Source organism: Papio anubis, chromosome 6 (assembly GCF_008728515.1).
Source record: "Papio anubis isolate 15944 chromosome 6, Panubis1.0, whole genome shotgun sequence".
NCBI lineage: Eukaryota > Metazoa > Chordata > Mammalia > Primates > Cercopithecidae > Papio > Papio anubis.
In genome coordinates, this window is record NC_044981.1 from 53,489,753 (window position 1) to 53,515,368 (window position 25,616).

Below are 25,616 nucleotides of genomic sequence, written 5' to 3' on the forward strand. Positions count from 1 at the left end.
GAGCCTTCTGACAGGGTGAGACTGAGCAAGTAGAAGAGAGGTTTTGATGATATTTTCATAGAGAATGTTTTTTGAAGATTTTTTTTTTTAAAACAGTGTCATAGAATTTCAGAGTTTGAAGGCACCTCAGAGGTCAGAGTTGACCTAATTTATGTATTTGTTCAATGTATGAATTTTTTCTGTTCCATGCAAGGTTCCGGTTAAACACTGTAATGTTGCCAAATTTTGGAGGATATATTAAGATGTGAAGGAATCTTGATTTCTAAAGCTAATACATTTTTTATATTGGCTTGGGAAGAGACCTAAGGTCATAAGTATTATGAGAACACATTTAGTTTGAATAAGTTACCATATGACTTTTATCAAAGAAATGACATGAGACAGATACGATGTAAACCTCTGTAATGAATCAAAGTCCACTTAAGGAATCAAAAATTACCATTGCTTATTTAAGGTTCTTCTTGGCCATAATTTAGAAGATGAAAAAAAAGTGGGCTTGACACTTTCAAAATAACAAAGCATCTGTTGCTGTCTAATTTGTTGACCAAATGGAGATTTCTGCCTTCTTGGGATTTCATGGAAAAAAAAAAAAAAAAAAAAATCTAGCAATTGCTGACAGGGTGGGTGCTGTGTAGAGGATAGCTATTCTACTGACAGAAGTTGTGTTTAGTGATTTTGTTTACTCTCAAACTCCTTATTCCCTTTTCTTTTTTACTTTCCTCTATTTCTTTATTAGAAACTAAGCAGTTTCTTCCATGAGCGATTGTATTTTCACTGTTGAGATTCTAACTTTGAATAGGTAGGGTTCTTTCATTTTTGAGAGTTATTCCTGAAGTATCATTCTACTACCAAGGAAAAGAGCTGCTTTAAACACTCTGAAATCCGTCTTATAAATATTGTATGCATTTAGCGTAGATGAACACTTTCTGATTTCTGATTTATTCTGATTAATTTTTAATTTCTAAATTAAAAAATTATTAATTATATTTTATCATTTCTCTTCATTAGAAATTATACAATTTCTAATTTAAAATGGGGTGGATTTTTCAAATAACTACCTGTAGCTATACTGTTTTACAAAATTTCTAGCAATAGTTTTTATATCTCATATCATTTATGCTTATATTAAAAATCATCCATAATGGGTCTAGGTGCTTTTATAATTGAAGCTCTGACTTAAGATTCTGTCCTACACTTGCTTCAGCTATAACTCATCTTGGAGACAATGTACAATTCAATACTAGCTTCACTCAAATGATGGTAACATGGAAATTGCCTGTAGTTTGAGGCAGGATTCCAGAACATGGGGTACAGGTGTACCTCAGGAATGCAACTTTAAATCATACTGTTCCTTGACCCTTCTTGTTAATGGAGCATTAACCATACATCTGTGATCAATTTGGATTCTATGTTCTGGAACCCCTCAGGTATACCCATTTTCCCTTGATTCTGGTAGGCGGCTGGAGTCATATAGTTTAATAGTAGAGTACTGATCTAGAAGAAAACTAGTTCTAGTCATAACTTTATCACTACTCTGTGATGTTAAATAAAATTCGTTTCTATGATAATTAGCCTTTTATTGCTGATGTCTTTGGCGTGTGTCTGTATTAATAGAAATAATACTACTTGTCTAACACAACTTATAGGGCTGTTTTGAGAAATTTGATTGTTACAATACCTTCCACAATGCAAGTGTTATTATTCCAAACTTACTAAGATTCATATTTTTTACATTCATTACTTGTAGCATTTAGAATATATTTCAGGTTATACTTTATTTGAATATATGGCGGGTGACCTTTAGGAGTCTTCTAGCTGTTTCATACAGGTGTTCATGCATAAAATATTACCTAGAACCAGAAGACCAGCAAGCAAAGTAATAACAGTCTGTATATTCCAATCCAACTCCCTCTTGGAATGCTGTAGATTTCAAATGAAACTATTAGTTTGGTGCAAAAGTAATTGCGGTTCTTGACATTACTTTCAATGATGAAACCGCAATTACTTCTGCACCAACCTAATACTGTGAGAGATTTCCGAGGCATTGCTTCATTTAGAAAATTATTACAAGTTTCAGGAATTCAAAAGAAAAAAAATGAAATATTCATTAAATATATTTATTTGCATGTTTAGTATTTGAAAGTACTGATGCTTTGTAGAAATAACAGTGAATAATAAGTTTTATTGAGTTATATTAGTTAATTGGATCGGATACAACAATGACTTAGGTCCACACATACCCTCAAGTAACTTATCGCCCCCAAGAAAGTAATAAGTAAGCAACAAGGCTGAATAAAATAAACACTCCACTGAAAGTATACCTAAACTGTAGAGAAGCATACATTAGGGTGCAGTTAATTTAGGCTCAGAGCACTGGCAAAGGCTTTACAAAGAGGCTTGCAGAGACCTGTGCCTTTAAAGATGAGTTGAATTTTCTTAGAGAAAAAAGACGGGGATTTCTGAAGAAAGGGACCGCATGAGCATGATACTGGGAAAGTACATGGCCATCAGAGCAGCACACATGGAAGATGCAGTAAGGTGTGAAACTAAGAAGAAAAGTTAACTTTTGATAGACACTGAATATCATTGTAAAGAATTTATATATGATTCCATAAATTATTTTTAACCAGTTTATCTGAAAGATAGATTGGAAATTGGAGGCCAGGAGCTGTCTCCTGAGTCCCAGGCCATGAAAACCAGCACACTATGAGTTTCCACCTGGCTGTTTCATAGATGGCTGGAACTCAGCGACCCAAAGCCAGATGCATTCTTTCCAACAATCAATCTCCAGATGTCTGTCATTGACAACACCGATCACTTAGCCAACAAGAAACCTGGAAATACATTCTCCTCATGTACCCCACCATCCAATTAATTGTCAGATTTTATATTTGCCATCTAGTTTCTAAATATCTCTGAAATCCGAGTCCATTGTTCTACATCCCTGAGCATGCTGTTCTCTGTCCCCGCCCTACCAGATCTATTTTTCCATCCTTCTCTACCCTTTCAAAAAGGGAATTGCCAAGGCTGATGCCATGGACTACATTGCCTGGGCTTCCTTGTTGCCTGCCTTTCTGGTGGTGACAAGGTTGCCTAATAGGTGGTGGCAGCAGGAGAGTAGAACACTGGAGCGGGGCAGAGTTCACTTTATTTGCTTGCTTGTTTTTTCTCTTGCTCCCTCACTCCTCTAGTGCCAGAGTTCCGTCTTCCTTGCTGGTTTCCTTAGCCATGCTCACACTTCAGTAAATAGTCTTTTCGTAAATGTCTCATTTTCGTAAATGTCAGGATTAAATCTCTTAGGGAAATTTGGATTCCTGCCAGAATCCTGAATGATGGAATCCCCTTTGCCAATTAAGTTAGATTCTCGTTTCTGGACTTCTGCAACAGATTTATGATTGGTCTTTCTGTGTGCAGACTACATTCTTCATACTGCTTTGAAGAACTGTTTTTTCCCCAAACATGGGATGTAACAACAGTTTGTAATAAGAAAATATACTATAATGATAAACATGCAACATACAATTATCACATGCATAAGATGATCTCAGCTTTGTAAAAATATACCTATATCAAGATGAAAGGAAAAGAATCACTTTTCCTGGTTGTAAAATTATGGTTATTTTTCTTTTCTTAGTCTGTTTTCTATCATTTTTCTTCTGGGGGTACAGAGAGAGTGAGCATGAGAGGAATAGAGAATGACACACAGCCTGTGTGTGTGTGTGTGTGTGTGTAATAGAAAAATATTTTATACATTTTTTATATAGAATGTTACCAACTATTTGTTTCTTTGTTTTTTGATCCAGATGTTAGAATTGAAAGAAATGCCCCTAACTTTACTTAGGAAGTTTGAGTTAAAGGAAAAAAAAAAAAAAAAAAAAAAAAAGGCAGTCTGACATTAAGTCTAAAAAAGCAGTGAGAAGATCTTTTAATTGGATAATTAGTGATAAGGTTATCTCAGAAAGTGAGGTTAGGAGCCTGTTTTAGATGCTCACAAATTGTAGTTTATTTTAAAATTAAATATTTTATTGAATATGTTACATACTGTCATGAATTATAAATTCAGAAGAATATTTTACAAAACCCTTTTCTTCCCTCCTCTCAGATGACACAGTACTTTGGGCCCCTTCTTAGTATATGGCTTTGTTGTATTTGGTAAAGTCAGTAATAACAGCTTAAAGGTTAGATTTTTTTGCTGAACTGCTTCACATTTTAGTAATTTGGATAATTTTTCCTTTGCTGTGACTATTGAGATTTTTATTGGTCATCTGATATAATTTTCTCTTGCCATTTAATCTGTTTCTGAAAATGAAGTCTCAAGAAATCCAAATTATAGGCATATTTAAATTTTCTCAAAATATTTCATTTGCCCAAATTGAAATTCTAATTTGAATGTTGCTTATCACAATAGATTTATCTTTTTAATATTATTTGTGTCCTTATGTATGAAAGATGAAATTATTCAGCCTTTGGAAATATGTAAAGTTGAAGTAAGTTTTTAAATGCCATTTTACATTTGTGGTACAATAACCACATTTAATGTATTGCTCCAAGATAATTTTTATACTTATTTTTCTATGTTTTGCCCTCTTTGTCTCATTTTCTTGTTCTTTAATCATTATATTTCATGATCCCTCTGTTTGTAACTTAACTGTCTGCTTGAGGATATATTTATATAAAGCATATTTTATTTTCTCAAATAACATATTTTTTTAGAATATCAATCAAGCGTGATACATAAGGCTATGAAAGTTTTTGAATTTCACAAATAAAACAATTTGGTTTAAGGTCATGAAAATGGTTGGAGTAAATGTGGTTATTTTAGCTTTTGATATAGGCAATCTCAATTTCAATAAAATGTCAGTTTTTAGATGTAAAATACATAATAAACAGAAGCAACCTTCCAAATCAGAACACTGACAATGTCTTTTTTATGAACCTGCTTTAGGAAAGGAAGTGAATTATCCTTCATAATTTTCCCAGCCAAAAAAAAAAGGATTCTGACAGTGAGATCTTAATCATTACCTGAAAACTTGAAAATAGAAATTGTTAATAAAATACGAACTCTACATCTTACAGCCCAATTGAAAAAATCTTCTAAGTTTTATAATTTGAACTGTATATTTATATATTATTTATCTGTTTATAGATTATCTGTTTTCATTTATCATTAGTTGTTAAATATTTGTGAGAGGAATATTCAGTTAGTATTCTAAGTAACATGGCTAAAGTTGTTCAGTTTAGCTTGATGGCCCCCTGAAAATTGATTTCTCACATCTTTAGCTTTGAGAACCAATGTTTCTACCACCAAAGGTATGCTGTCTTTCAAGTTTCAGGCTTGAAAGTGAAGCATAATGCATAATTTACGAAAGCTATTGGTGTGAAAATATCCAAGAGAAGAATGAGGAATAGTGGAGTGAAATAAACAGGAGATTAGGTAGACAGAAATTGACTGTTGGGTACAGATGTAGGAATATATTATATTAAATACAAAATTGCTACTTTACCAATTTATGACTTGAATGTAACTGCTTTATATGTAAGTTTTTTATTAAAATGGAAATTACTAAAGAATGAATAGGACTGTATTTTTGCTATGCAGTATATTTGATTTTTTGTGCTAGGTTAGTTAATTGTTTATACTTGACATCAAAGTGAAACAATTATCACCCAAGTAAAGAATGCAACCTCTTAAAATGGGAGTAGAAAGTTTTGTTTTGCCATATTTGTTGTGTTAATTGTTGGAAGAATTTTTGGTTAAGGTCAACATAAATTAAAAATAATGGCTTGAGAAATGTGAAACACCTCACCAATCTTCTCTTTACGTGTGGAACTATCAATTTCTATTCTTCAAGTTATGTTGTCACCAACATTTTTATTCATAGTAGCCACTACTTAGTGCTTCCTTACCATACGCTACTGCTGTAACAACTTGGTATTCATAATCTCAATTTTCCCAATAATCCCATGGGGCAGGAAGTATTTACTTGACTTTATAGATGAGGAAATATATATGAGATCTATATATAAATATAGATGAGAGATCATATATAAATATAGATGAAGAATATATATGAGATATATATATATAAATATAGATGAGAGATAACTTTCTTCTCTCAGTTTACCCCAGTAGAAAATGGCAGATCCCAGATTCAAATACATACACAGAGACAGACACTTGTGGAAGAAAAGGAAGTACTGAAAGGTGACTTAGGGAGAATGAGAACAAAAATAAAAAGGGAACATTTAGCAAGAATGTTATATACGAGTTAAGGAGAGATAAAAATAAAAAAAATAAAAAAACATGAGAAGAGGAATAAGATAGATGGAGTGAAAGCTAAGATAGGTCACTGAATGCTTAACATCTTGTTATGGAAGTTTTCAAACATATGTATATGAAGAATCAGTTTCAGTAATTATCAACTTGTAGTCAATTTTGTTTTCTTCGTATCTCCCACTCTTGCTGAATTATCTTAAAGCAAATTTCATGCATCATATATTTTTAATTTCATCTGAATTGTTTCAATGTGATTGTCTTTTTTATATTAAAAAAACAGCTTTTGAAAACATACCCCATGTGTAATTATCAAACCTAAAGAATAAAAATAATCATTAATATTATCACATATCCAGTCAGTGTTGATCTTTTCCTGATTGTTACCTAAATGTCTTTTAACAGTTGTTTTGCTGAAATCCAAACAAGCTCTGGTCCACACGTTGCATTTTGTTGATATGCCTCTTAGTAATCTTTTAATCTACAAATTTCTCTCTCCTTTTTCGGTAAATAGTGGTGGGGTATTTTCTGTTTTCTAGGTGTCTTTTAAACATAAGATACCAATGGGTGTGTTCCTATTAACATCAGCAGAGTACTGTGAAAAACTAGAATTTATTCATGAATTATGTGCTGCATAACATTGCTGCTAGAAAGGACAAAACCTTAAGTTTATGTTACATATTAGAAATGCCAAGTTTCATGACATAATAAAAAATAACCTATTTATTTATATATTGAACCTAGCACTTAAATTCTGTCTCACCCTAGAGGTCACTTTTCATCAAACCCACTGAGTTTGAATTTTTTTCTTATGCTGATTTCTGGTCTCTTCAAATTCTTCTTATCCATCCGTCAGTCTCTTTGGATGCTGTTTGGTCATTTGTGTTAGAACCCATCTGTCTATTAACCTGAGGAACCCCTAATCCTGAGTCAAACCCACTTCCTGCTGCCTTTGCTTGCACTCCAGGCTTGTTGAGCTTTGCTGGAAAATGTCTAAAAAATTTGTAAAAAATGTGCACTTCAAGTTTACATTTTTGAATCTCAGTTGGGCTCTTACTGAGCTTTGCCAACCCTTTAAAAATTTCTTATAAAGTCTTATTGTATTTCTCAGAGCGGCTAATCTGATCTTTTTCACTTCCTGGCAAGCCCACAATCTGAACCCTCACTGACTGCACCCAAAGGAAAACTTTACCTCCAATCATGAGTGGTATGTTAATGGCATCAAGTGACAGTCACCTAATCTGGTTCCCATTTCTCCTTTATGTCCTGTTCACCACCGAAATATGCCTTTTCATTTTGACCCATTCTCTTCTTCCCTATAGTTTTAGCATATTTGTATAACTTAATTCTAAGGCAGACTTTTTCTCTTGTGCTTACGCCATGTCATTGTGCTGCCACTGATATCTTCTATCATCAAGCAAATCACCTCTTTCCCATTTTATTCTTTTGATGTTCATGCACCTGTTTTTATGCATAAAAATTCCCGAGTTTCTATGGTTTAAAAAGAAAAAAAAGCATAGATAGTTAGATGGGTGGATGTGTGGATGGATAGATGGATGAATGGTAGGTAGATTAAAAAGTAACACAACTTTTTATCATATTGTTTTGACTTAGTCTGATGGCTTTCTTTATACACAAAAATGAAAATCTAATTTTGAATTTCAAGTTTTCTTATAATGCTACAATAATTCTCCATGTAATTTAGGTCTCTACACCCTAGAGATTTCTGTCTATCCTTTCTCTGTTGTCCATTAGAACAATTAGCCAATGAGTCTTGTCACATCATCCTTTACAACTTTACCTCCAACCCTTTAATTCCTGCTTTCACCATCCACGTTGGCATCTCGTGCTAGACTAGGACTGAAACCCCTTAACTCCTCTACCTACTGGCAGAAACTCACATTTCTAACTCATCCTCTGTATACAGACACATTAATGTTCTCAGGTATTGTTTTAATCATGTAATTCTTTGACTATAAAGTTTTGAATGGTTCACTGTTGTGCCTTATAGAATCCATAGTTAGCCTAGCATTCAAGGACTTCCCTCTGCAATCGGCCAAAATTACCATTACAATCTTTCTAGCTTTATAGCCATCTCTTTCTTAATAGAATTCCATTTCCCAACAAACTGGGCCTCTAGCTGTTTCTGCTGTAGTGCTGCTTTGCTGCTCAACCTTCCTAAAGCTTCTGTTCCTATTCCCCAAACTCCTCTTCATGCACTATTTTACAATTTTCCTTACACAGAGGAATTTTTACTCCTTCCTCCCTCTTTCTCTTTCTGCCTGCACTGCCATTCACTCCTTTTTTCATGAGAGAAACCCGTTTGTATCACTAAAGTACAAAATCAGATAATAGCTATCTCAGGACCATGGATAATTACATTACTGAGAAAAAGCTACCTACCAAGAGATCTTGGGGGAATTTTTTTTTTTTTTTTTTTTTTTTTTTTTTTTTTCTGTAGTTACTTTGCCAAAGTCCAGAATCTGAACCTTACACTTAAGAATTAAAAGCCTGATTCACAAACTCATATTGACTAAGCTTGGAACGTGGATGTCTGACAAAATAATTTCATTTTACAGTGCCAATTGTAAGTGCTCAATATCCTAGCAGATTTGCGTTTTCCAACTGGCTCAGTCTCTCTTTGTGGCAATATACACACTAAGTCCCAATATATTTGAAGGCTATAAAATCAGAACAAGAGGAGCTAATAGGATGTTTAAAATGCATCTGGCTCTGATGCCATTATCAAACCAAATATACCTAGCCAATATTATAGAAAGATCAAGTTCATGCCTTTTGATACCCCTCCTCTCTTCTGGATAGTACACAGATGAATGTGGGCAGTATTTGTCTCTGTGACTCTATTTGCATGACTTACCAACCAAGTTCTACATTTTTCTACTGAAATGTCGATTTTTATATGTTATGTTGCTATCTTTCATCTGGCTATTATTACATCTTGCAGACCTTGCTGTCTGCTAAGGGACTTTGAATGCTTTCATTTGTTGACATTTAATTCTTAGAAGACAGTCTCGTTTCCCTTATTAAACAAGATCCACAGGGATGCCTCACTCACTGTAGGCTGTAGGTACTGATGACACATAATTCTTAGTCATCAACAATTATTCCCTTACAGTAGTTTGTTCTACTGTGTTATGTACATTTTATGGCAAATGTCATAATGATTTATAGTTCTATTAATGAGTCTCACAATACTGTGTACTCTTTGAGAACAGGTGCCATGCAGACACTGCATCCCAACCAAAGTTTATTGAATACCTGAAATGTATCAGTTATAACTACCTTAGAAACTAGGTATAACAGAGTAAGTACTCTCAAGCTGTACGGTTAATTATGGAAAGATCTAACTCAATAATTACAAAACACATGTTTAGAAAGATCAGATATGGTTTAGTCTAACCCAGAGGTTTTATTTACAACTAAAGTTTTCACTTAACTCTAAAATAATTTTTTTTTAATTTCCACTTTTAAATATTCCCTTCCCAATGTCTTATTTACATAATTAAATTAATAATTTAATAATTTCTCATTTTAATGCATGCCTATATTCATGATTGGTGAAAATAAAAAGAGCTAGAGAAAAATTTAAAAATATATGATCTAATTTTTGCCTTCTTGTTCAGAATTTTTACCTTCTTGGTCAGAATTTTGAGTAGCTTTTCTTGGTTCAAATTAATAATCTAAAATAACAGTTATTATAATACTCATTTTCTCCATAATAAGTTTTCTTTTAAATAGCACCAGTGAAAATGACCAATTACACATTTGGTTATAGTGCAAAATTGAAAAATTAATAGTAAGCTATTAAGAAATTAAGTAGAAAAATGTTTATTACTTTCAATGCATGGCTTAAAAAGTCTCATAAAAAATTCTTCTGTTTTAGCAAGTTGCCTTATGAATCCACCCAAAACCCTCTCTCTAACTGTCATTAAAAAATATAGCCATATCAAATGTATCTGTTTTTACTCTGAATTTTGAGCCCATGTCACTTAATAAATACCTGTAAAATTAAATATGGCAAAATTTTAACATTTAAAAATATTGGTGATGAGTTATAGATACTCGTATTATTCCTTCAACTTTTCTGTAGGTTTGACAATTTTAATAATAAAATTGAGAATGAAGGAAAAAAGTCATATATAAATATTATATTTTGATACTCGTTCTTAATGAAGTGATTCTATGGTAATGAAGTGTTAGAATACTATAACATACACTTTGAAAACTTATGAATGCTGGCCGGGCACGGTGGCTCACGCCTGTAATCCCAGCACTTTGGGAGGCTGAGGCAGGTGGATCATGAGGTCAGGAGTTCGAGACCAGACTGGCCAAGATGGTGAAACCCCATCTCTACTAAAAAAAATTACAAAAATTAGCCGGGTGTGGTGGTGCACGCCTGTAGTCCAGCTCCTTGGGAGGCTGAGGTAGTAGAATCGCTTGAACCCGGGAGGCGGAGGTTGTGGTGAGCCGAGATCATGCCATTGCACTCCAGCCTGAGTGACAAGAACGAAACTCCATCTAAAAAAAAAAAAAGAGAGAGAGAGAAATTATGAATGCTTCATAGTTTCTTAGTCAAGTCTATTATTAATTTCAAATATATTTCTCCTTACATTTTTACAAATATTGTCAGAATTTGACTAAAACTGGCCCTGATTCTTCAATAGCAGCAAGTCAGAAAACACTGGGATTTCTAACTCTGTAGTAATACAGCACACATCTTTATTTTAAAGAACATCTGTGTTAGTCCATTCTCACACTGCTATGAAGAAATACCCCAGACTGGGTAATTTATAAAGGAAAGAGGTTGAATTGACTCACAGTTCTTCAGGGCTGGAGATGCCTCAGGAAACTTACAGTCATGGCAGAAGGGAAAGCAAACAGGTCCTCTTCACGTGGCAGCAGCTAGGAGAAGTGCAGAGTGAAGCGGGGATAAGCCTCTTATAAAACCATCAGATCTTGGGAGAACTCATTCACTATCACAAGAACGGCTTGAAGGTAACCACCCCCATGATTCAATTACCTCCCACCAGGACCCTCCCACAACACATGGGGATTATGGGAACTACAATTCAAGCTGAGATTAGGATGGAGAGACAGTCAAACCATATCAACATCCTTCTGACATACTGAGAGTTAGATTGTGCACAAAGTTAGGGGCATTTTAATTGTTTTCTGGTTGAACTAAATATTGCCATTGACATTGCCTCCTCTCTGTCTTCCAGCATCCCCTCAAATGGTGTAACTCTCTGCAGAGCTTCCTTTTATGCTTTGTAAGGTGCATTGTTTGTGTGATCACAGAGCTAGATTATTCTAATATAGGAGAGGCTGAGGGGTCTTGAGCTCATTTTTCCACCACTAATTACCCTCTGACATCTTGGCTTTGAGGGCCCATGCTTGGGACACTTACCAGACCAAGTTTCAAACAAAGTAACTTTTCAGGAAGTACCGAGGAAGTTAGAACATGAAAGATGATTGAATTGTTGAAATCAGTAAAAATAAAACTATGACTCGTCTTTGCAGTTTCTTTTAGGCCTACTCCTCATTCTTTTTCCTCCTAATTCCTTGTAGATTTCCTTATTAGAGCAAAAGTTACTTTAAAAATCAAAGTTGCTTACTTGTACAGAGCTGATATAAAGATTTCTTTAAATTGGACAAAGGTAAAAACGTGATTTATTTTTGTAGTAATAAGTATTTTCAGTTCTATGATGTGATGCAAATCATGTGGAAAATAATGTATACAAATTCCCTTCTGAGTTGCCATACACTTTCATTTTATAGATTACTGTTGCCATAACGGAACCCAAACATGCCCTTTACATTTCCAATTGACTTTTATTACAATACTCTAGATTTGCTCCCTGCTTTCACCAAGCAAGCTATGTACAATGTACCTTTTAATCCAATTACTAAAAACTACTGAGATCTCATTATTTACAAAGTCTAGATAATTAGGATTATAGTTATCAAGTCTTGTTTGTATCCCCCTAGTAATATATAAATCAGTTTTGAATAATAAGTTAGCAATATGTCTAGTGTGACTCAGTTCTCATGTTTTAATATATATAAATGAAACTGTAATACTCTTTTATGGTAGTGCTTGAAATCTATGTCTATTTATATTATTTTATCCATCATAATATGGAGTGAATGAATGATTATTGAAAACATAAAATTTTCGAACCTGGTGCATGCAAGATATTCTCTGGTTTATTTGTTTGTTATATTTAGAGGTGTGTGAGACTCAAAGTCATTTCAGTGACTTTCCCAGAATCACTTAATTTATGGTAGACCAAACCAGTAGATATATAGATATAGCAGTTAGGATAGATTCTTAAATATCTGAGAAATTATTAATACATCCATAATATAAAGCCATGAGTTAGTAAGCAATACTATAGTGCACACAGTATATTATATATAAATTTCATGCAAAATGGATACTCTTACTTAGGCTATAGAAGGATTTGGGCCAAAGGTACTTCTTTATATCAGCCTCATTTTTTTTTTTTTTCTGAAATCATTTAGCAGATTGCTTTTGACAGGGTTTACAGACTTGGAAATATATGTCCCTTAAGTGATCATTTCCCTTTATTTCTTTTATTGAATTCTTAAAAGTTTTTCAGTTGTGTTGAATTTTGTTTTAATGTTATTCTAGAGCTCCATTAATCTGTTTTGTTTTTTTTTTTTTTAAATTTGATCTCCCTCTGAGTTTTTCTTCTGTTGAAAAAAAAATCCTCCTGTCTCTATTTAGGCAATTACAAAAGAAGTCTGAATAATATTCAATTGTGAGGGTGATAATGACAGTTGTGTGACTAAAGAACATTAACCCAAGGTACACCTATATTTCATTAAGTATCTAGGTCATACCAAAGCATATTGCTAATAGCTCTGTATTATAATAGACTTCAAAGGGAAAAGCAATGTAGGGTTCAACATAAAATATTGAAAATAGTGAAGCATATTTGTAAGGAAATGCAAGTTTTCAATGTCAACACTGATGAATATTTTCTATGAAATCTGACATTTATTTTCACTTTTCTTATCACTGGTTTCTACCACACTTTTTGGTTATTTGGTGCATTTATTAAATTACAATAAAAATCATACAGAAGGCTTCACAATCTTATTCAATTGTATGACTCAGTAGAACTTAGATATTTTCAGTATGCATATTACTATCAGATACATTTTCTCAACACAGTTTTGACTAGATATTCTCTTTTCTAGCACTTATATTGGTCTGCAGACCAGATGTAATAATGAATCAGATTTTCAAAATCTTTCATAATCTGTATAAATCCTGTCTAACTATATTCCTTATTTGTGAGCATAATGATCTTTGTATTTAACTTTATGTTAATTCAATAAACATTTGTTAGAACCCTCATCTTTTTTACCTTTGCCTCTGTATCTTTGCAGTACTAGCCTTTCACCTTGGATGGCTAAAAATAATTTTACTCATTATTTACTGCTTATCCATGAAGGCCTGTTTATTTCATTCTACTCTATACCCACCTTTACAACCATGTACATATAGATTATTGTTTTTTCTTTCTCTGAATTACCATTCCCGTGTATTACTTAACACTTGATTATGTACTTTCCTGAATGGCCTTAAATTTTGTAATACATATGAACTTATCAAAATATTCATTGACTATATATGTAATATATACTGTCGGTATCCTCTGGGGTCTGTGTTACTTCGGGAAAATTTAGTACTGTAAGAAAGTTGAGTGAAGATGAATGTCCTTGGGTCAGGTTCTCGGAAACCTTTAATACGAAAAGATGTGAAGTTTTACTCAGATCTTAAAAATGTCCTGGGATAGCATTCTAAAAGTTTTCTAAGTCTCATGTTTCTGATGAATGCATTTATTTATTTACCTTTTCAAATTATAATGCAAGAATTGTGAATTCATGGCAAGAATTAATGAAGAAGCAAGTAAATAATTTAAGAACTATATAATGTCATGGTATTTTAATGAATACCAATTAATAGGACCGGTTTCTGTATTAATATAATCGATTGGTGTACCTTTTGAAAAGCCTAATACTAATCAGGCATATAACTTTTCTTCAATTACATGTAGCCATGTGGCCATGTGTGCAACACAGTGTAATTTTGATAACTAACCAAGCATGTAATACTTTCAGATCAGATTTGGCATACCTCATTTCTAATTATTATTCTTTCCCAGGAATGTAACCCATCATTTTTTTTAAAAAAGTTACGTTTTATTTTGCCTTTTGCAGCTTAGCTAAAAGTTACTGTAGATTTCATGTAATTTTTCCACACATCAAGTTAGAGTACAAAGAAACAGAAGCCCTGAAAAGCAACCTGGCTTCATTGACATCAGATAAGCTTGTCAGAGATGGGTAATCTAGTCTCCTGGATCCTGATCCAGCGTATTATTTGTCATGCAAGAAAGACTGTCATTTGTTCTGCCTTTAGTGTGACAGAAACATCCATTGGCTGAGTGACTTCAATTACTTTTTGCAAACAAAACCCTTTATGTATCCTAGTAATGTGTTTTTGTTCACTTCCAAAGTCTAAAGTAATGTGTTACATGAGACTATCTGGCAAATTAAAAATAAATTTTTAGATATGCTAATTAAAGAATACCATGTTGTACAATACTGTTTCTGTATTCAAAAAATTCTGGTTAAAAAAATTAGTACCAGACTGCACCAGACATATGTTTTTGAAAGTTATTTTGTAAAATAAATGTATAATATGGACTTTAAAAAAATCTTAATGCCTATATATCATTACACCCCTCCTTAATGCATAGCTAATGCATTAAATTAATAATTTGGGGGTACAATTTTAAGACTTTTTGTATATTTGACATTATGAAAAATATTCTCAAACATGGATGAGATTGTTATCACTAGTTTCTCCCTTCATCTGGTTCCTCATACCATTTACAAACAAGAAAAAGATTGTGAAAAGCTACTGGAATGATTGAAATTGTTCTTTCTAGAGAAAATCTGATTGGAGTATGTTTCACAGGTAGTTTGAAGAATGTCATCACAGATAGAATTTGAGCATGGTCCAGAATTTTGTTTAAACACTCTAATTAGAGTAAATAAAAATTATTTCATATATTATCCATAACTTTGCTCATCTTCTAACGTATTCACAGTGTATCCATTACATTATGCTGTATATTGCCATGCGCCTATTTTTAGGTCATTCCATTCCCCCTCATTTCTTTACAATTTTTGTTTTCTGGTCTGTGTCACTCTTTTCAACACTATTTATCTGACTACCACCTCTACTTCTATTTTTGGCTTATCATCTCTAGTAACTGCTAGTAAAATATATTATTGTCTTTTCAATATTTTAAGCTTTATGTTATAAAAAGTTTTGAAAGTAGGAAGAATAGTATATGGAGTATACTAGTAATAGTTTTGAAAGTAGGAAGAATAGTATATGGAGCCCTTGTGTACAATCAACTAGCTTCAACAATTATCATTCATGGCCATGTTTTTCATCCATTATAACGGGAAGTAAATATAAGGCATGATGCTTTCATCTATAACTATATTAACATGTATATTTTAAAGATAAGATATATATTCAATCTTTAACAATAATCCTTTAATATCTAATGTTCTTTAATGCCAGCAAGATCTAAAATTCATTTATCCTACCCTCATTTCACTGCCTCTCACATTCATGACATCTTTTCTCCTTTCTATATCAAACTTAAAGCCCATGATCAATCATTTCAGCCACTCCATAGTATATACACCTTCAGTCTCCTTGCCCTCCTTTAATTTGTTATACACTCATGGCAGAACCACAGCCATGGCTAAATCAAACTCTGCCTACTCCATTTCTATAGCCTTGCCACCAAACAGGGTTGAAGAATAACTTACAACCACATTGACTGGTCCCATATTAAATTTATGACCTGGTGAGCCCTAAAGCTAACCAGCAACCATATTATATTTTCTTAGTGTATTTTATTTTGTACTCTCCTAGATGACTACATAGTAACCTTTTCCTCAGATCTTTAAAATGTCTTCTAGAATCTTCACTCTAAGTTGAAGACCTTGCTTCCCACTACACTGAGAAAATCAAAGAACTCAGAAGAGAACATCTACAGCACCACTGCCACACTGTCTCCCCCACGAGCATCTGCACCTTTATACTTGGCCCTCTGTCTTCATATAACAGATGATCAGTTACTGGTCTTTACTCTTTGTGCTATGGTTTTATTTTATTTTATTTTATTTCATTTCATTTTATTTTATTTTATTTACTTTTGCACTAGACTCTATACCTTATTGTCTACTAAAAGACATTGTTCCAGAAATTCTCCCCTTCTCCACCTCACCTCCCACCTTCTCTTGCACTATTAATTTTACTCTTTACTGTAGCATTTCATTAGCATAAAGACATACTGTTATTTCTCTCACCTTAGAATATTTTTAGATTCTACATATGAGTGAGATCACGCAGTATTTGTCTTTCTGTGTCTGCCTTATTTCACTTAAAATAATGCCCTCTAGGTTCATTCATTGTAACAAATAGGATAATTGCATTCTTTTTATGGCCGAATAGTATTCATTTATATCCTCCCCCCCCACACACACACACACACATTTTCTTTGTGCATCTGTTGATAGACACCTAGATTGAATCTCTATCTTAACATTATGTTGTACATGATGATTATATGCAATTTTATGTCAATTAAAAAATAAAAAGTACAACTTCTTTTGATTCAGCTCTACCTCCACCTACTGCTCAATTGCTTTGCTTCCAACTATAGCCAAATTAGACAAAAGTGGTTTTCTGTATCTTCAATGTCTAGTGTCTGCCCCAATTCTCTCTTAAATGCCTTCCACTGAGGCTCTTGCTGTTCCATCTCCACTAAAACTATTCTTGGCCTAGCTGTAGGATTGGAACCTCTCAAGTTCACCTTCCTTCTTACAAATGCACTGTCTTTATTGGTGTTCAGGATTCCACCTGCCCTTTGTTTCCTCAATCTGCTTTGCTGGGAATTTTTCTGGTATTAGACTTCTTAACTTGGAGTGTCCCAGGGTTTGATCCTTGGTCTTCCTCACTTTTTCTCTCTTTTCTCTCATACCTTATAATCAATCCATCCACAAGACCTTTAGACTCAAAGATATCCAGTATCTGACCATCTCTTTTCATCCCTGACTCTACCATCCTGGTCCTACACACTATCACCTCCCACTTCTGTTGCCCCAATAGTTCTAACTGGCCTCCCTGTTTTCCATCCTTGCTACCTTTTATTAAAGCCTGTTCTTAACACAGTGGCCAGAACAATCCTTTCAAAACATAACCAGATCATTTTATTACTTCAACTCAAAGTCCTTTAATAGCTTGCAGTCTTATTCAGGAAAAAAAAAAAAAAAAAAAAAAAGGGCTTTTAATGCCTTTAAGACATTGTGATAACTCTCCCATTCTCATTTCATTCCTGCTATCTCCTTTCTGTTTTTTGGATTGCCAGAGCAGAGTTGCTGGTTTCCTCTGCCTACAACAGTCTTCCTGAAGATATCAATGTGGAAAATGTCATTTCCTTTAAATTCTATTCAAAGGACACTCTCTCAAAGAGACCTTCCCTGAAACATTCAAACTCCTCCTGAATTTCCAGGAACCCATGATCCCCTATTCTGCTCTATTTTTTTTTCCCCCAAAAAACCTATAGCTTGTTACATAATTGACTTATGTATTATCTTTATTACTTTTTATGTCTTCCCCCAGTAAAATGTAAGGTTCATAAGGGCAGGATTTTGTTCTTCTTGCATGGCCCATAGTAGGTGCTCAATAAATATGCCTGGCACATAGAAGGTGGACAACCACTTAAATGATTTTTCCCCTTCTTCTAGCATTATTTTACTTTCATTCCAACAATCAACACAGACTCTACATCTTAGGGACCTGTTCTTTAGGGCATTTTCCTTCTCAATTATATCACCTTTTTAATTCACTTTTTTTCTTTTGCTTATATTATCTGTTAAACAATTTTAGGCAAGTTCATTTGGCCCTTAAACAGCATGGGTGTGAACTGCTTCAATCCACTTATTGCAGATTTTTTTCAACTAAACATGGATAAAATACCCCAGTATTTAAGGGGCATGAAACTTGCATATATGGAGGTCCTGCTTTCCATATACATGGGTTCTTCAGGGTTGACTGTCTACTTGAGTATGTGCAGATTTTGGTATATGCAGATGTCCTAGAACCATTCCCCCAGTAAACTGAGGAGCAACTGTATATTTAATTTTTTGGTCTTCAAATCATCTTATACTCTTTCTCCATCTTTCATCCTTTCCTAGGTATATTTCTATTTCTAGAATAGTTTTTTCTCTGTCTCACTTCCCCTAAGACCTTTATTCTTAACAACTATTCAAAAAATCCTACTTTCCCCTGGAAATGTCTCTTAGAAAAATAGTAACACTGGTTTCCACCTTGTCCTGTTTGTCTACCTTATGGGCAGTCTTGAAATCCATGATTTGGATTCCCCCATTTTTCAAAATCTTACTGAAATGCAGATTTCCTTTAAATTAAAGCTAATATGAAAATGACTTAGTGTTACAAATCTGCATATAGTTATTTGCTTATTTTAATATGGTTTTATCTTCCATTTTAGAAAATGAAATGAATATTTGTATATACATATATATTATACATCTGTACATTTGTGCATTTGATTTTTTAAAATTTTATCTGACCTTTACTGAAAATAAGCAGTTTCTTAATCTTTCTCTATCTAACATTGTTTCATATTCTTTTCTTTAACAGGTCATTGCTTTAGTGATGGATATATTTACAGATGTGGACATTTTCAAAGAAATAGTTGAGGCATCAACTCGAGGAGTATCTGTTTACATTCTGCTTGATGAGTCCAATTTTAATCATTTTCTAAATATGACTGAGAAACAAGGTTGTTCAGTTCAGCGTCTCAGGGTAAGAATTCTGTGTTTTTTCCTCAAGTAATTTGTGTGTCATTTTCAACTCAGTCAAATGTAAGGCATATTAAGGTAGATGAATATAAAAGTTAAAAAGAAAAAAAAGTATACATATTTAAGGTTAAGGAATGACTGATCACAGAAAGGTCCCTGTACTTTTTAGAATGTGACTGAAAGCACATCTTCATGAGAGTGTGTGTTTGTTTGTTTATTTGTTTTTGAGAAGGAGTCTTGCTCTGCCTCCCAGACTGGAGTGCAGTGGTGCAATCTTAGCTCACTGCTACCTCCACCTCCTGGGTCAAGCAATTCTCCTGCCTCAGCCTCCCGAGTAGCTGGAATTACAGGTGCCCACCACCGTGCCCGGCTAATTTTTTTTTGTATTTTTAGTAGAGATGGGGTTTCACCATCTTGGCCAGGTTGGTCTTGAACTCCTGACCCTTGTGATCCACCCACCTCGGCCTCTCAAAGTGCTGGGATTATAGGCATGAGTGCCGTGCCCGGCCTTCATGAGGGTTTTATATTGTGCTTTTACTGATTAATATTTAATACATCAGTTTTGCATGCACGGCTTTGAAACCAGTGACTCACAAGCGTCTATGGTTCAGCATGTATTGCTTATCAGAATCATTTTGCGTAGTATTTTCTATTACTTTTGACTTTTTAAAAGAAAGGTTAATTTTTATTTTAGTTAATTTATGATCAAGGCATTATAACCCAAAAAGGTTTTTTATACTCAGAGCCTGAGTGATTTTTGATGCCATTCTGTGTAAATGTAAAGTGAAGTCTCCTATTTAAGCTGTGTTGAAACGTATATTTTAAATGATTATTTTCCTTAGGATTTAATATTTGGGAGTTTTTTAAAAATTACCTGAAGTAATTTTTTTTATATTAAGATTATATCATGGGTTTTAGTTTTCAAAATATTCTTTTCCTACCCATAATGTCTGCTTTTTATTTATATATAATTCTAGAATATTCGAGTGCGAACAGTAAAAGGCCAAGATTATCTTTCAAAAACGGGGGCAAAATTCCATGGAAAAATGGAACAGAAATTTTTGTTAGTTGACTGCCAGAAAGTGATGTACGGTTCTTACAGGTAAGATCATTGTGTTTAACTTCAGTGTTATCAATCATTTAGATGATTTATTAGTTTCAAATTTTAACATAATCAGTTAAACTCTTTCTTAAAAGTTAAAAAAAAAAAAAAAAAGAGAGAACACTTACATGGGAGATTAGAGACCTAGGTTTGAGTTATGAATCTGCCACGAAGGAGCATTAAGATCTTAGGCAAATCATATAACTTCCTTGAGCTTCAGATTCTTCATCTAGAAAATGAAGACATTGACCAATATCTAAGGTTCCCTACACCTCTATGGTACTACAAGTGGTTTTGCTCCTTATGGAAACATTACATAGTATGAATTTAGTTACAATTGTTTGTGAAAGCATAAGTTAGTTACCACTTTAAATAATCTGGTAAATGGATTTTTCTTATTTTGTATTCTTAAGAATCTGATCAAAGCAGAACTGGCAGCCCAGTCTGGGTGAGGCTGGCTCCAGAGTGTAAGCCTGCCCTAATATTCTTTTGTAAATAAATCCCCTGGCTTCAGTCCTGAATCAGATATAGAGTGAGGCTACACAAACAGGCAGATAAAAGCACCAGCAAATACCCATGAACTGCCAGGTCACTGAGGCAGGGTAGATTCATTATTAAAGACTGAGGGAAGAATCCAGAAGAGCTATGGATGTGAACACGACTGTGTAAGGCGAAACCTTTGTCTCCTGTCTTAGCAACAGAAAGCGCATGAGAAGGAAGTATCACATTGAGATGAGTTACTTTATATGGTTGCACTTTAGTTTCCTCTGCTATAAAATGAGGGGAATCATAGAACTGGCCTCATGACATTGTTGTGAGGATTAAATGAGTTCATGCATCCCAAACCCCTAATGTTAACTATTATTTTAGGACTTGATTTGCTACTTTCTGCTAACCCTCTCTTTAAGCTCGGGACCTTTTTAAAAAAAAAAATGTTGTTTGGAGTTCGAAATGAAAACATATTAAGAGAGAAAATACAACTAGTGCTTGAAATTAGTGAGTCCTTTTAAAGATTCATTATATGTGAATATATTTGTCCAGACCCACTTGGTTTTAGAGAGGTTTTAATTGAACTTTTAATTAAAATTGAGAGTTCACTTGAGTTATAGAATGATTGTTATTTAAGTTCATCACAATTAATAGTTTCTGTGGTTATTATTTAAGTTTTAAGATTGTCTTTGACAGTAAATTTACCTCAACTTTGTTTTGCTGCCACTAGATATTAGTAGTTCCTAGTGTTGCAATGAGTGTAGCTGAGCTACTTTTGATTAATTTAGGGGAAAATCAAACAACAACAATGACAAAAAAAATTATATATCTGTATCTCTCTGTCTATATCAGAAGCCAGAGGCAGAATTTAAGTTACTATTTATGATAGTAACTATGGGATTCCTAGGACCATGGATTATAAAAATTCATCACAACTCTTAACTAACACCCTCTGTGTTATCTCAAGTTCGTTTTAAATACATTTCTTTAAATAATTCATAGTTGTCAATCATTGTCCTTTTTATTTTTTTGACATTATCGTGGACCTTTCCTATTGCTAACAGTATTCGAACAGGATGTGGTAGACTAGTTATGAACTAGTTATGAACTAGCTTGTTTACAAGTGAATTTCCTTTTGGTTTAAAAACTGCCTTTGTCCCTCATATTCTAGTATTGCTATTGTTTTCCTCATAGGCGAGTTGAAAATGCCTTCTTCTTTAATTCAGTATTCTTTGCCGTGGGATATCATTGGATTCTAAACTGCTCCCGTTCCTGGAGAGGCCCAGAATCTGTATTTTCCACAATTACACATTGTGTGGCAGCTCACTCACATGGTGATGACTTTATCAGGAAAGCATGAGGAGTTTTTCCATAACATGATACTAACATTGATGAATGTTTGATAAACCATTGTCTATAAATCAGACTGAGAGATAATTGTATAGGCTTTTTCATTTTTAATCTCATGAGCTCGATAAAAAAGTTACTTTCAAAAGACAAGTTGGCTGATGTTGGCACCTCTCAGGTTCCATTTTTAACCACACATAAAAATCATCACAGTTGAGGTCCATGCTGCAACTATTTACACTCGATGGACTTATTTAAGCTGCCAGCCAGGAACTCGGAATTTTTAAGTCAACTTCATGACTAATGTCTGACAGTGTGTGTTTAGTGGAGCTGGGAGTAGTTAGTTTTTTTATCCATCAAAATATTTGTACACTTTTTAAAAAAACCAAATATTACTAAAATATATGCAGTACAAAACAGTGATTTTTGTTTTCCATCTCTAGCCAACTCGATGCAGTTGCTCAATTCTTTTAGTTGGTTCTTGTGATATTTATTTCATCCCTTAAATAACATGATTATGCTATTCTTGTTTGATTTACCAATTTCATATGTTATCTTGACTTTTTATTTTTGGAGAATTGTATTTCCTACCTACTATTCCTTTTTGTCTGCATTATAGTGTTATCACAGTTTTTGGTTAAATGAGAAGTCCAGGTCTACATTATTGAAACTTTGTCAAAATGGATCACTGATGAGCCATAGAGTGATATATGTTTCTTTTTTCAAAACCAAGTTAATAATGGCCATTTTGTTTTTATTCATTGTCTTTGTTTTCTATTTATTTATTGCTACTTTTTTCTCCAGTTGACCACACAGATTTTGCAACACATGAATGACTTTCCCAAATGCTCAGTTACAACCAACCATCTATGACATCCCATCTGAACTAGCAGGTCCTTAAATTGGAAGCACACCTGGGGGCCTGATATTTTTCATATTTCTAAGTGATTTGATCCATGATTTCTTAAATCCCATATTTCATCATTTTGTTTCTAAGTCTCCATTTTTCTCCCAAAATTGCTCAAGGACTTTTAAGTTTAAAAAATTTATAATTCTAGGTCATTTATGGCTTAACTTGGGATGGAACTCTAAGTTGAACCATTTTTCCTCCAGATTGGTAAGGTATTGCCCCGTAATCAAAGTTGCTGCTGAGAAGTTTCAACAATTTTTATTAGTCACATTTTTTTCATGCAGCCATTTTTTCTTTCTTGAACCTGTCAGGATTTCCCTTTTTTCCCTATTCGTTTGTTTTTCTTTTTTCGAGTTTCTTGAGGCATAAAGTTAGGTTGTAGCGTGATATCTTTTAGCTTTTAAAAAAATGTTTTATGGATAGAAATATGTGTACATATGGTATAGGTCATATTTTTCATATTTTATCATATGCATAGACTAGGTAATGGTTAAGTCAGAGGAGATCTTTTCACTTTTTTAATATATGTATTTACAGCTATAAACTTCCCTCTTAAGAGTGCTTTTGCTACATCTCATAAATTTTGATATCTTGTGTTTTTATATTCATTTGTCTTAAGATATTTTCTAATTTCCTTTGTGACTTCTTCTTTGACTCATTGGCTATTCAAAGTTGTGTTGTTTACTTTCCACATATCTGTGAATTTTCCAATTTTCCTTGTACCGTTGATTTCTAGTTGTTTTCTGTTGCAATCAGGATAAGATACTTTGTGTGATTTAAATCTTTAATTTGTTGAGGTTTGTTTTGCCCAACCTGTGGTCTATCTTGGAGAATGTACCATATGTACTTGAGAAGAACGTATATTTTCTGCTTTTGTCAGGTGTTCTCTATGTGTCTGTCAGGTGCTGTTGGTCTGTACTCTTGTTCAAGTTGTCTGTGTTCCTTTTCATCTTCTGTCTCATTGCATTCATTATTGAAAGTGGAGAATTGAAGTCTCCTACTAATACTGTGTTGCTGTCTGTCCCCTTCAATTCTGTTAAAGTTTGCTTTGTATATTTCGGAGCTCTGAGGTTTGCTGCACAAATACTTATAATTGTTATATCTTCTTGGTGAATTGACCCCTTTTTCGTCATATAATATTCTTCTTTATCTCTTGTAAGTTTTTTTATTTTAATTTAAAGCCTGTTTTTCCTGATATTTTTATAGCAACTCCTGCTCTCTCTTTTGGTTACCAATTGCATGGCATATCTTTTTTTATCCTCTTACTTTTAGCTTATGTGTGTCCTTAGATCAAAAGTGAGTCTCTTAAAGATTGCATATATTTGGATACTGTTCTTTTTAATCCATTCAGTTAATTAAAGTCTTTCAATGAGGTAATTTAATTCATTTACCTTTTAACTAATTACTAATGGAGAAGGACTTACTATTGTCATTTTTTTTCCGTATGTCTTTTAGCTTCTTTGTTCTTCTTTCCCTCTTTTACTGAAGTTTTTTGTGTTTTGTTGTTGTTGTTTTTGCACATATACACATTGATTATCATCTCATTTCCTTTTGCGTATATTCTAAAAATATTTTCTTTTCAGTTATCACTGGCATTACATAAAACTTTTTTTTTTGTTGAGACGGAGTTTGACTTTCGTTGCCTAAGCTGGAGTGCACTGGTGCGATCTCGGCTCACTGCAACCTCTGCCTCCCAGGTTCAAGCTATTCTCTTGCCTCAGCCTCCTGAGTAGCTGGGATTACAGGTGTGCACCACCGCGCTTGGCTAATTTTTTGTAGTATTAGTAGAAACTGGGTTTCACCATGTTAGCTAGCTGGTCTTGAACTCTTGATCTCGGGTGATCCGCCCACCTCAACCTCCCGAAGTGCTGGAATTACAGGCATGAGCCACCATGCATGGCCTTACATAAAACATTTTAAAGTTATAGCATTTTATTTTAAACTGATAACTTCAATCACATATGAAAACTCCATTCCTTTGTAGCTCTACTCCTCACTTTACATAACTGTTGCAACAAATTACATATTTATATATTGTATAGCAATGAACACAGATTTAAAGTTACTTTTCATATTTTTCACATTTAAATTCTACGAACCACATCTGCAACAGTAGAAGTCACTTCGTTTGTTTACATATTTACGTTTACTGGAGAACATTATATTTTTATAAGGCTTTGTGTTGCTCTCTACCATCCTTTTATTTCAACTTAAAAGATTCACTTTAGCATTTTGTGTACAGTAGATCTAATAGTGAACTCTCAGATTTCATTTATCTGGGACAGTCTTAATTTCTCCTTCCTTTTGAAGGACAGTTTTGCTGGATTTTTGGTGTTTTCAGTGTTTTTCTCATAGCTCTTTGATTATATTTTCCTGCTTCATTGTAGCCTGCAAACTTTCTGCTGAGAAAGTCGCTGATAGTCTAATGGTAGCTCCCTTGTAAGTGACAAATCACCTTTCTTTTGATGCTTTCAAGACTTTCTCTTTGTCTTTGACTTTAAACAGGTCTGATTATAATGTGTCTTGGT

The 25,616-nt window shown here is 33.6% G+C and overlaps 1 protein-coding gene across 1 annotated transcript in view; it reads left to right on the top strand.

Moving 5' to 3' along the window:
• LOC116275296 (protein FAM83B) overlaps positions 1-25,616 on the top strand; it is a 96,391-nt gene that overhangs the window by 60,765 nt on the left and 10,010 nt on the right. Inside the window, exons 3-4 of the mRNA XM_031667139.1 lie at positions 19,080-19,244; positions 20,218-20,342. Coding sequence (XP_031522999.1) covers positions 19,080-19,244; positions 20,218-20,342 — 290 coding nt within the window. The remainder of the gene's footprint in view (positions 1-19,079; positions 19,245-20,217; positions 20,343-25,616) is intronic.